General features: G+C 43.6%; 1 protein-coding gene across 1 annotated transcript in view; it reads right to left on the bottom strand.

Moving 5' to 3' along the window:
• Positions 1-8,717: 8,717 nt before the first annotated feature.
• LOC146174720 (glutamate receptor ionotropic, delta-1-like) overlaps positions 8,718-13,509 on the bottom strand; it is a 70,578-nt gene continuing 65,786 nt past the window's right edge. The window contains exons 7-8 of the mRNA XM_084585448.1: positions 9,744-9,997; positions 8,718-8,982 (exon numbers count right to left, since the gene is read on the bottom strand). Of these exons, the coding sequence (XP_084441574.1) occupies positions 8,718-8,982; positions 9,744-9,997 (519 nt within the window). The remainder of the gene's footprint in view (positions 8,983-9,743; positions 9,998-13,509) is intronic.

Below are 13,509 nucleotides of genomic sequence, written 5' to 3'. Positions count from 1 at the left end.
TGGAAATAAATGTTGCCCACATATATTACAGGCACAACAAACAAGCTCAACGAAGCGGGTGCGAACGGGGCAGCTTGCGCTCTTCCCGTTCATCTTGTATGTTGTGTAAGTTCAGTAAGGAGTATTTCTAAAATGAAAGCTAATTCTGTCACAATGCGAAGCAATATTTTTCCCCATACCCAGCCGCAATTAGTTCTCGACACTAATTTATTGCAGAACTAGTCGCTGCACTACGTGAATATATTATTAGTATTAGTGTGTTTTATCAGAAAGTGAGAGATTACCTTCAAATTATATATTTCGCAATCTCTTAACACTGGTGGCATCGATGGGCGAGGGAGTCCAGAACGCTGTAAAAGGAAGTCTATGTTGTCGTATTCTGGCAGTCAATGGCTAAATTTCTCCTCAGCGCTATCGGTCTTCTTGGTGGCCGGTATGACGTGGAAAATATATCCAAAACTTTCCAAATGCAACAATTTTGGCAGAGCGCCTTGGCAACTCCTTATGGTCAGCCGTCTTCTACTACTAACTTCTCAAAGTCACAAAAGTCTCCTTCGGGTTATCGTTCGGTTTAAGCACAGAAGCAAAAGCCAGAGTCTGCTGGGCAGCATACCATTTTTCAACCGTTACCTGATAAACGTCATTGTGAATTACAGTTGTGAATCTGCACTGTGAATTTATATTTTAATCTTTTTGGTTCCAATTTAAAACGTGATAATGAGGTGAATCTCATCGAGTAAGCTTAGGGTAAAGTATATGACGAATCCTACTATTTTCATGTTTGAATATTTTGGGTTCTTTTATCAAAATATCACTTTTGATTTCAAACGCTCATTATCAACACCCGTGCTAATTTGCTTACATCATCCTCCAGGAAGCCACATTCTTTTCAGAAAAGTTAAAGTATTGAGCTGGCTTCCGATTAGAGTGACGTTACATAGTTGAACAAAACTTCATATCTTGATTCCAGACAAAAAGTCTTCGTGACAAGATATTTTCGGCTCGCGCGAATCCTGTCTTTCCTTTAGGTTGGCGCTCTCGACTGTTCCATTTGCGGCCGTGAAAACAAACCGCTTCTAAAACAAATATCCCTTGTAATACTTACAAAAAGGACGGCGTCTGCATTGCTGTGAGAGGCACCGAAACTCATGGAGCCTAACCATTATTGATACATATCCTCGAGGGACATTTGCTTTTTGAACAGCTTGTGGCGAGTCCAAGCAAAGATTGAAAATCCACCCAAATTTTACAAAAGCTAAGAGGATGCATATACCTGCAGAAATTCTTCGTTGAAAATAAGAGCACGCTAATAATAAATAGTCCACAGCGTATATAAAATTATCAAAATAGGAAGCGCCCGTGAGACAACAACCATGAAAAACGAACTGAGACTTATTATTGTTATTGTTTTAAGAATAGTTCACTATTGCACGAAAATATAATAAAAATTAAAAGCAGTTTTTTTTATTGTCAAAATGTTTTGAATTTAGTCTAAAAAATGGGAAATAGAGTTATATTTCTTTTGAAATCTTTGCACGTAAATGTCCATTTTTTGGAAGAGGTACCCAAAATTGCTATTCTCGAACATATGCAACTTTGAGTCTGTGAAAAAACTCTTATTGCAACAAGCCCCAATATTTTTCCAAGTTACATGTTTCAGACCATCGTGTTCGCCATTAAAATATTTTGTTTTGTTTTTTTCGTGAAGCTAGAACGCATCTTGCTCGCAAATCATATGCGCACATTTCGGACAAAGCAAACAAAGATTTACAAAGTCCGGCGGGCCTACTGCGGCTAAGAAGCCGTTTTTATGAAACACTAAATTTAATTGCATCAACTGATATGAATACTAAAATGATGCACCTCTATAGTAAACCTTCACGGGTGTAAAGTGATTTCTCTCATCTTACTGCCTATCACAAGGCGCGGCTCAGACGTCCAGGTGCGTACATAAGTAAACGGAGCTCGCGTTTCTGTTCAAATTAAAATCACGCCATCTGCAATGGAGATAAAATAATATTTGCAAAGTGAAAGGGCAATGGAGCATAATACCGGTTCGCATGTACCTCGAGCGCCAGTTTCAATTATGCGATGAGTGAAAACTTTTATCAGGAAATTGCGTACTCCGTTTACATTTTGTCCACACCGGTACATCCACAATGAAATAGTTACTCTGCTTTCCTTTCCCTTCTTTCTTCTATTGCACGAGGGCTGGGCCTAAATCGGCTTTCTCTCCTACACAACTGCGCCAGTACTACAGGTTTTCGCTCCTTGCTATAACTCCCGCTTTGCACGGCTGCCGTTGTGCAGGTCCATCCACTCTTAATGAGAACAGGGAGTACACGTGCTTTGTTTCTTCAAAGCGCCACTGCGTCCGATGCGGCCGCACATCGAACCAAAGTGGCGCAGGCACAATTAGACCCGAAGTGAGTGCTTCCCATGGCCTGCAACGTTGCTTCAATGCTCAACCGGTTCAGACGCACGGGCGCTAGAAGGTAGAGGCCATCCCCATGCATGTTCACACCAACAGTTGATAACCCTTTGCTTCCTAGTGCTAAGCTAATCGTGTCTTCACTGGGGAAATAATCTTGGCTGTCATGCCACAGCTAATGAGCTGTATCGTAGGTGACAGCGCCACCAGTGTGCCTGTAAGAATGACTCCGCCGTTGCATTTTAAACAAACATATACTTCGTTGCTCTTTAGTACACGACAACCTAGAATAGGGCCCGTCAGGTCCGTACGTGTTCGTAGTACGTGTTCTGTACGTTTCTGTACGAGTTCGTAGTTCTCTCGAAACACGACATAGCATGAATTCTGTAGACCATTTCTGAACCATGAAAGCTTTTGTCTACGAAAAAAAAACAAAAAACAATAGCTTTACTCACTGTTAGCTTCTCATCAAACCTTTGCAGTGCTTTTACGTACTTTCATCATATCTTAAGCAGTTACTCACCGGCACAAGAGCCTCCGCACTGCTCTCAAAGAGTAGGCTTTGCTTACACCAAATCCATCCCAGCCAGTCATCAGAATTAGTAATCTCATCGCTTTACCGTCTGCAGTACCTCAAACACAGGAACGAAAGCGAACTAGGGCTTTAAAAAAGATTACATAAGCGGCAGTGCCCACGCGGTGCCTTAGTGGGTAAGAGATTTCGACGATTTCAACAGGAGGCTTAATGGCATCCATTTGCAAGCGATCATCTAATATTTCATCGTCACCATTAGTGATTTTATCAAAACTATCTCAGTGTTAGCTAAATCCGGCAACTAGCATTATTTCATTTTGAAGCCAGTCTCGGTAAACAATATTCGCAACATCGATGAAATCATTCTGAAGTTCACTATCTGCATTACTGCCGTGCTATACTGAGCGATGTCACAGCCATTAGGCGTCGTGAAACAAAATCTTAATGTGCAATACCCACGAGAGGGCAGGGATGCCAAACGAAAAAACTAAATAAAGCCTGGGAAACTTTCTGGAGATAAACAGCTCAATATTATATTACATATTTAAATGAGGTGAAATCTGAAGTGCAAATAACAGTCGAAACGAAGGAAACCTGATAGCAGAGGTACGTGTTATCTATACACAGCTCCACCACATGTAAAGATTATGGCAAAAAGTTTGCGCACACAATGGCAGCTTCTCACACTTGACATTGCTTTTTGTAACAGCTCTGGGCATACAAACAGCCATAGAAGAATAGGAAAACAACCGGGATGAACATTTCTCAAGGGCTTCTGATTTCGTTCATTACACAGGCTTGTAAAATACAGAAACACTGGCGAAATAAACGGACTTCTGGCAAGTTGAGACCCGAACGAATCTTTCAATAAATCAATTACGCTTCAAGAAATTCAGTCTGTACTCTTCCTTCGTGAACTGACCGCACATGGAAATGACAAAATAATTGTACAACATGAGACATCTTGCTTATCAGAATCCCTGATCGTACTCCAGCCTAAATTCTACAAATGCAATCATGCATTCTTCCTAATGCAATACAAAAACTAACAAGCATCCAAACATAGGGACATAAAACAACATTCCGTTGCGGCCCACATCACATCGGCATTGACGGCAATAAGGGAGCGGTCAAGTGCGCTCTACAGGACGGAAGAAAAAGAGTGAGAAACTGGATATGCCGCGTAAAACCTGCATGAAGGTAATACAGAAGGATGAATATTAATTCATGTGAAATAAGGAAAATAATATATTACACACGGTAATTCTCATAATAGGGAAATAGAAATCGAACACAAATCAGGTACGTTCCAAGGAAGTGACAGTGTGCAGCCGGCGTGCCTGTGAAGACTGCGGAGAGACGCTCAATTACGTGCTTGCATCTCCAGGCAGTATGGAGAAAACACTTCACTGTAAATTTAGAATCAAGCCATAAAATTCTACCCAAGCTTACTTTTTGAAGAAGGAGCAATCGGAGATTTAGCATGGGGTTTTAGTTTCCTTAACCCTGACACTGTCTGAAAAACTATACATTTTAACAGGTTTTCTTTACTATTGCATCCGAAACAAGGTGTAACCTTGCTTTTGGCTCATAAGACCTTAATTCCTTATGCGCCATAAACCCCAACACACGCAAGCGAACACCAATCTCAAATAATTTCCTAGACGAGGTGAAAGGAGTGTGGCCACGTGTTTCATGGAAGCATGTTCGCAGCTATGTTTCTTAGCTAAGGTTTTAACCATGAGGTAAACCTTTTGCGCCCCTTCATGGATCACTGCCTTGTCGTGGCGGAGGGGCTTGCGAAACTCGATGAAGTCGTGAGCTCTGCTGTGTAGGGCCACCCAAGATAGACAGGTCACGGCAGAGAGTTCTGACAAAATGTGATTCACTGGAGAAGGTAATGGCAACCCACTCCAGTATTTCCTGCCAAGAAAACCCTATGGCCAGTCACAATACCATTATCGATATGGCGCCGGAAGATGAGCCCCCCAGGTTGGAAGGCGTCCCACATGTTACTGGGGATGAACAAAGGGCGATTCCTAGTAGCTCCAGGACGAATTAAGCGGCTGGGCTAAAGCCAAGAGGACGCTCAGTTGTGGATGTGTCGGGAAGCGACCGGAAAGTCCGATGTTGCAAGGAGATATATCACATAGCAACATGGAATGTAAGATCTATGACGCAAGGTAAACTGGATATCGTCAAGCGAGAAATGGACACATTGAACATTGATATCTTGGGTATCAGCGAGCTCAAGTGTACCGGAATGGGAGAATTTAACTCCGGCGACCATTATGTCTTTTATTGTGGGCACGAATCCAAGAGAAGGAATGGGGTCGCTCTCACAGTAAACAGAAGAATGGGCAAAGCAGTGCTAGGGTACAACCCCAAAAACGACCGAATGATTTCACTTCGGATCCAAGGTCACCCTTTCAACATAACAGTTATCCAAGTCTATGCACCGACCACTGCTGCTGAAGAAGCTGACGTTGAGAGATTTTATGCGGACCTACAATGCCTTTTAGACCACACCCCACCATCAGACGTCGTTTTTCTCATAGGAGACTGGAATGCTAAGGTCGGGAGTGATGAAATATCCGGAATTACAGGCAAGTTCGGTCTTGGTGAGCCAAATGAAGCTGGGCGGAGGCTAGTAGAGTTCTGTCAAGAAAACAACCTGACCATAGCGAATACTCATTTTCAACAGCACAAGAGGCGCCTGTATACATGGATTTCACCGGACGGTCTGTACAGGAATCAGATCGATTATATTATTTGCCGGCAGAGATGGAGAAGCGCTATACAAGCAGTAAAAACAAGGCCTGGGGCCGATTGTTGCACCGATCATCAGCTTCTTGTCGCCAAAATTAAGCTTCGATTAAGGAAAATGCGGAAAATTAGAAGGCATTTCAGGTATGACCTGGATCAGATTCCATTAGAATATGCTGTGGAAGTGAGGAATTGATTTCAAGAATTAGATCTAGAAGACAAAGAGCCCGAAGAGATGTGGACTGATGTTCGTGATATAATACAAGAAGTTGCTACTAAGGTAGTTCTAAAGCAAAAGAAATGCAAAAAAGCAAACTGGTTATCTTAAGAGGCTTTGCAAATAGCTGAGGAAAGGAGGATGGCAAAAGGTATGGGGGAAAGAGAAAGATACAAGGTTCTCAATGCGGATTTTCGGAAAATAGCAAGGAGAGCTAAGAATGCCTTCCTGAACATAGTGTCAAGCAGTTGAGGACAACAGCCAATTAAGGAACACAAGAGCTCTGTATAAGACAATCAAAGATATCAAAGGAAGCTTCTGTGCTAAGCTGGGCGTGATAAAGGACAAACGAGGCAAGGACCTCACTGAAGCCTCAGAGATAAAGAAGAGGTGGCAGGAATACACAGAAGAACTGTACAAGAAGGACCCGGATGTGCAAACCCAACATAGGACGGTTGTGATTACTGATCTCGAGCCGGGCATCCCGAAGAGTAAAGTTGCATGGGCCTTAGCCAGCCTTGCTAAGACCAAAGCTAGCGGAATTGATGGTATTCCAGCTGAGTTGCTTCAAAACCTCAACCACGACGCTGTAAACACACTGCATACATTATGTCAAAAGATTTGGACAACCCTACCGTGGCCACAGGATTGGAGGAGGTCAGTTTACATCCCCATTCCAAAGAAAGGCAGTGCCAAAGATTGTTCCAACTACCACACGATCGCGCTTATTTCGCATGCTAGCAAGGTGATGTTAAAAATCCTGCAAGGTAGGCTGCAGCAGTATGTGGATCGGGAGCTTCCGGACGTGCAAGCTGGGTTTCGCAAGGGCAGAGGAACTAGAGACCAAATTGCCAACCTTCGCTGGATCATGGAAAAAGCAAGAGAGTTCCAGAAACCCATTTACTTCTGCTTTATTGATTATGCGAAAGCGTTTGACTGCGTAGATCACAGCAGATTGTGGCAAGCTCTCCAAGAGATGGGAGTTCCAATTCACCTCATCTGTCTTCTCAGGAACCTTTATGAAGGCCAAGAGGCCACAGTCAGAACTGGGCATGGTCTTACTGATTGGTTTCCGATTGAGAAAGGGGTGAGGCAAGGCTGCATACTGTCGCCCTGCCTATTTAACCTATATGCAGAGTGCATCATGAGGAAGGCCGGTCTGGACGAGTCTTCAGCTGGAGTGAAGATTGCTGGAGAACGTATCAACAACCTTAGATATGCGGATGATACCACTTTAATGGCAGAAAGTGAAGTGGAACTCAAGAGACTTCTGATGCGCGTACAAGAAGAGAGTGAGAAGTTTGGGCTTAAACTGAACATTAAAAAGACGAAGATCATGGCGTCTTGCCCTATCAAGTCCTGGAGCATCAATGGACAAGAAGTGGAAGCTGTGACAGATTTTCTGTTCTTGGGCGCCAAGATTACCTCGGAAGGAGACTGCAGCCATGAAATTAGGAGACGCCTGCTTCTGGGAAAGAGGGCAATGGTTAGCCTTGACCGCCTAGTAAAGAGCAGAGGCATTAGTCTGCCAACCAAGATCCGTATAACCCGTGCTATGGTCTTTCCAATTGTGATGTATGGATGCGAGAGTTGGACTGTGAAAAAGGCTGACCGCCGAAGAATTGACGCGTTTGAATTGTGGTGCTGGCGAAGACTCTTAAGAGTTCCTTGGACTGCCAGAAGATCAAATCAGTCGATATTGTCGACCATAAACCCTGACTGCTCATTGGAGGGTCAAATTCTAAAGTTAAAGCTCAGCTACTTTGGTCATCTGATGAGAAGAGAGGAGTCGCTGGAGAAAGATTTGATGTTGGGAAAGGTTGAGGGTCGCCGGAGAAGGGGTAGGCAGCGAACGCGTTGGTTAGATGGCATCCTCGAGGCACTGCAGATGAAGTTATGTGATGTTAGGAAGATAGTGAGAGACCGGAAAGCGTGGCGTGACATGGTCCATAGGGTCACAAAGAGTCGGACACGACTGAACGCCTGAACTGAACTGAAACCTTTTGCGGGGTTTGCATAGTGGTATCATTGCTCACATGTACTTTATATCCGAAGGTCATCACTTTTAATTTCAGCATCTCAGAAAGCGGCATTGGTCCTGTTCTTTGACGATGGTCGACGCACATACTACTAGCTATGCTGCTCAAAAGTTTCTACCTGGGATGCAGGTACCTACGCGGGCTGTTATGTCCACCTCGCGAGAATATTCATCACAAATAATAGAATCAGTAACACGTGTTAACAGGAATTCTTAACATAGAGAAAAATTAATTACTTCTTTCTCGACCATAGCTACAAAGGTTGGCTGATGAATTTATTCGTGTGTTTTTGTTATTAACGACGCTTCAGAAAGCTTTCCTGGCCTGTGCCTTTCCTGCAACCTTAACAATGAAGTAAACATAAGAATAAAAACATTCGCCGCGCGTTTTATTTTTTTTATTATTCATGCACTTGCCGGAAATGCGGAACACAGATCATCAACATCACCCGCCTATGTCCGCTAAAGGACAAAGCCTTCTTCCATACTGTAAAAAAAAACAATCCACTGCGGATAGAACAGCAATGTAAAAGGGCGTCTTCGAGAATCAGTACAATTCCTTTTGCTCATCGTACCTTCTATGTGTGCGTCCTTAAAAGGGAGGAGAGTGCGAAGTACCTAACTTTGTCTTGAAAAGGACATGGAGTAGCGATAGCTACAGGTGTGTTGAAAAGGCCCGCTTGAAGCAAGCCCGCGCTAATGCATAGCTCTTCATCTCGGCGGGGTCTTCTCACGGTGACGCCATGGAATGAACGCCCCGTCGTCGCCTTTTGCGGCGCAGCCTGCACTTGCGTTCCGTAGATCCAGTGACCTCCACGAGAGCGACCAGGCTGGCAACGGCTAGGCATGCGCCCGAGAGAAGGAAAATGCCTTGCAAATGTGCCACCTGCAGAGGGTGCACCCGGGGCTCCTCCCGGTGGCTCCTATGACGCGCCCTGAACACTGTGTGGTGCAACCAAAGGGTGACAAGCCCAGCCGCCTGCAGCTGCGTGATCCTGGATGGGACATTGCGAAATGTCAACACCAGCAAACACTGACACTTAGCTATTTCTGAAAATCGCACAGATGCAGTTTTCAAAGTAAGATCGGTGTGCCTTAAAGAAGTAAACTGAGGAGGGAGGAAAATCTCTTTCGGCTACTGTAATATATTCTATGCAAAGCTGTTTGAGTATTTCAAACCAACTACACCAAGGTTAACAATGAAACGCGCAGAAAAATGACACTAGTTGCACTTAATTGTCAGGGCTGTGCAGACCACCAACACAGAGACATGGCAAAAAGATATGATGCATACCTTCCCTCTTCGATGTGATGGTGCGCTGTTCCACGCAGTATGCTGAAGCAACTCGCTGACCAGTTTTTGTGATAACATGCACCTCGCCACAGCGTCCAATGCTTTGCGCTTTCTTCTAGGTCATTGTCGAGGCACTAAGGCTACGACAAGTTCCTATACTGATTAAGGTTGTTGTAGAAGAGTCCGAAATAGTTTACACCACCTAGGATTTTTTTTTTACGGGCATATAGCAAACGGGGTGTATCGCATTTAGCCTCTCCGCCGCATCCAAGCATTTCACATCTTGATATTGAGATCAGCGGCTAAACGAAAAATCCACGTCATATTTTCTTCCTGAATAATGCCGCACAAAAAAAAAGTTTGAGGGGCCCTTCTTATAAATAAGCACCTGCCTTTTGGATGATGCTACTGGCTCTAATAATAGTTTGCTCCCATACATTTCTTTCGAGAAACGATGCTTACTTTTGGTTGAAGGGCTCGAGGCATCGAAAGCCTTTGGGGAAGGCCAGCGCGTAGCTCTCTACGCGGAAGCTGTCGCGGGCGAAGAGGAACCATTGGGGTTCCTTGATGTCCGCATCTACTGTGATCTCTGCTGCGATGTAGGCGTAGTCGCGGTGCAGGCACTCTTGCAGTCCTTCAATGTCACCGCGTACAAAGTTCCGCCGGTCGGACTCCATCGAGCGAAGCAGCAACCGGGCCACGCTCGAGTTGTCGCTCTGCAAAAGAGACAAGATCGCACGTTTCACGGTTACTGTATTTACTGAATATGGCAATAAAAATACATGTTTTGCATTGAAGGTACTGCTTATGACTAGGAAGTGGAAACACTCCCAAAGGCGAAGAGCAGTGGAAATTTACAAGACCTTAAGTAATAAGGTATACTAAAAACAAACACAATTAAATCATATATCGTAAAAGCAAAATTATCGAAGTTTAATTCAACAATATTGCTGGCAGCAAATTTCCACTACAAAGATGCAGAAAAATATCTGCAGTGCAGGAGGATAAAATAACATAATTGTCGATACCTTATCTTTTCACTGATTTACTATACGAATCCTATTATTATAGGCACCCACTTTGTTCTACTGATGTGAACTTCAGATTTTTGTAACTCGGGGTAGTCCCTGTCCGAAACGTAGTTACTTTGGTAACATGTCGGAGTATGCAACTCGAGCTGCACTGAAAACATTTAGTGGTTTGCTGTGTCAATTCCTAGTTTTGCACAGTATTTAGGTACGACCTACTAAAAGGCACCGAGAAATCATTGAGTTGCGAATGCTTCGCGGAATCTATTTCGGCGAAGTGAGGGCAAGAGTAAATGCAATTTTAATGCCGATGTGGTGTGGACTTGAGAAGGAACATAGCAAAATAAAAATCAGAAGTAATGTATACAGAGCGTCAGATGAAATAAAACAAACCAGTAGCAAGGGAAATAATCAAAGCGACAGCTGTTGAATGCCCTTTGCGATGATAACGTGAGTTCTGTTGTCACGAGCATGGTACGTGGCAAAATTGCCTTTTCAATATTTTAAATAAAGGTACCTATTCATTGTTTTCTACATTTCACTTGCCACATCCAAACATTGTTGATCCCCCTGCCATTATAGGTTCCCAAAACACAAAAAGGAAAGCATTTCAGCGGCTTGAAGTGTACGCAAATAAATATCTAGAGCAATTAGGGGACACCTATATTCAGATTGGTTTTATGCGCACAAAAAGACGACAAAAAAAGACAAGGGAGACAGGACGGAGCGCACTTTCAACTGTTTTATTCCGGAAATGTGCACGACATTTATACAAAAAAAAAATCATCAGTGCATAATCATCAGTGCCACGTGCGAGCCAAATACCCAGGAAAAGCATAAAAGAAGGGCACAGGTAACTCACCTCTTATCTAATTTATCTAAAAAGACAAATTCTTTATCATACATTGTCACAGATGGTGCGCTAATACATGAACTTCTGCTTTGCCTAATATGGTAGGCCTCAGCCAATTCTCGCGCCAGCATGTCAGTGCTCCTGCACAAGATGCCGGTGCCTTGTAGCGTTGCATCACACAGTTTTTTTGCTTTCTGTTTTTGGTCATTATCTTTTTCACACTGACTGATGTGCGCCGGCAGGTGCGAACCGGTACCGTTCCTCAAAGACAAATTGTGCTCCCTTAACCGGTCATTAACACATCGGCCCGACTGCCCAATGTACACCTTCCCATACTTCAACGGAATCCTGTACACCACCCCTTTATCACACTTCACAAACTTATTAAAATGTTTGATTTTGCAGTCTGAGTTACGGCTACCATCTTGCAAAACCAGACGACACAATGAAGAGAGTTTCCTTGGGGCCGAAAAAACCACGGGTACCTTAAACTTATTAGCCACGCGTTTGAGGTTATGAGCCACTTTATGCTGATATGGAATGACTACCAGTTTCACTTTCTTTTGTGCAAGTGCAATCGTTGTCTGGTTCTTATTCCTTTCTTGTTTAATCTTCTTGAGAAGAGCTTCAGCCACTGAACTCACTATTATCTGGGGAAAGCCTGCCTGTTTCAGCTTCGCTATCTGATCGTGAAAGCTTTCCTGCGCCATGTGACAACTTCCTTAGGGATGACCCAAGGCACATCAAAGCGATAGCACGTTTAACCGTTTTTGATTGCTTGGATTTAAAAGGCAACAATTTCTTCTGTGCACGCGGTTGGTACTTCCAGCAAAAGCTTTCGTCCTTAAAGGTTATATTCAAGTCTAAAGATTGCAAATGGCTGTCATTGGCGAGTTCAGAAGTAAAATTCAATCCTTTGGAGAGTCGTCTAAAATTAGTAAGAACGTCCTCCACGATTTGTGGAGAGGTCAAAGGTGAATGTTCCTTCGAAACAATAAAAAAATCGTCTACATATCTAAAAATCTTTAGAGTGCTACCGTTTTCAAGCGCCTCGGCCAATGATCTGTCCACACCTGCTAGAAAAATGTTGCAAAGCACAGAAGCCACGCACGACCTGATACAGATCCCATTTCTTTGTACATAATCATATCCTTTAAAAGAAACAGTGGTGGAACTAAGGTAAAACTCCAGGAGTACAAGGAAGTTGTCAACCGACATACCAGCGCTGTTTTGAAAAGACACCACTCCGTTAATTGCTATGCACAACCTGACAGCAGCCAACAGCTCGCTCTGTGCAATAGAATAGAACAGGTCAACAACATCTATAGAAAAGATGTGTCCTGCAGAGTTTGTTTCGTGCAAAACTTCTATAACCTCAAGACTATTCTTAATGGCAAACGGATCGTCTACTACCAGTCTGTTAAGTTCCTTCAGCAGGAACCGGCTTAGTAGGTTCTTTTTGTGTCCTCTTTTTGTGCGCATAAAACCAATCTGAGTATGAACCAACTAGCCCCACAACGCGTATTACTGGACACCTATGTTATTGCAACAAGTATTGAGCGCTCAATAGCATTAAAGCCTGAGCACCACTCGGCGCGATTTTCCAGCTTATTGATTGCTGCACTCCGCCTGTGCAGCGGCTGGAACTCGATAGTCAGAGACATAATACAATAGTCGCCCTCTCCGCTTGCACAGAACGTACTACACTATTTAGACAGATGTTGCATGGATTTTGGAGCTATATATTCGAATATGATATGCACACAAAGAAGCGCAACTGCAACAAACTCCCAACGTTCAGCCAACATTTATGACGGATAACATCACCGGATATTCGGCTTCTAAATCTAACGCATTGTTATTCTCCCTTTTGAAACAAGCCGCATCGCGCCAAATCATTTTTCCCAGGGAGCATAGATGTCTCGCTGAAATCTCACACTAGTGTGGCCCATCCCTCTCTTACCCGTCACTCACCTACTTCCCCCAGTGCACGGTAGCAAACCGGTTTCTTTTACCTGTTACCCTCCCTGCCTTTCCTCCCCCTCCTCAACCTCCTCCCTCTCGAAATGGACCATCCCGACGCATATCTCAAACAAGGACTGAAGGCGCGGTGTAGAGCTAAAATACACAGAGTATGTCCATTTCGGAACTATATCCGATCATACTGTCAGTGCATGTATTATACGTGATCGACGACCACAAGAAGAGCCAGCAAACGGGAAGCTGCCACGTGATACCCTTAAAAGCACAGCTTAAGTGTCTTCCATAATTTTTTTTCACTCTGCAATCTGCTAGAACTCTTATTTTTCATGGTACTGATCTCTCCAATATATACATATATATATAT

The sequence above is a fragment of the Amblyomma maculatum genome, chromosome 11, assembly GCF_055883805.1.
Source record: "Amblyomma maculatum isolate TAMU_Amacu chromosome 11, ASM5588380v1, whole genome shotgun sequence".
Classification (NCBI taxonomy): Eukaryota; Metazoa; Arthropoda; class Arachnida; order Ixodida; family Ixodidae; genus Amblyomma; species Amblyomma maculatum.
This window is presented reverse-complemented; position numbering and strand designations above follow the sequence as displayed.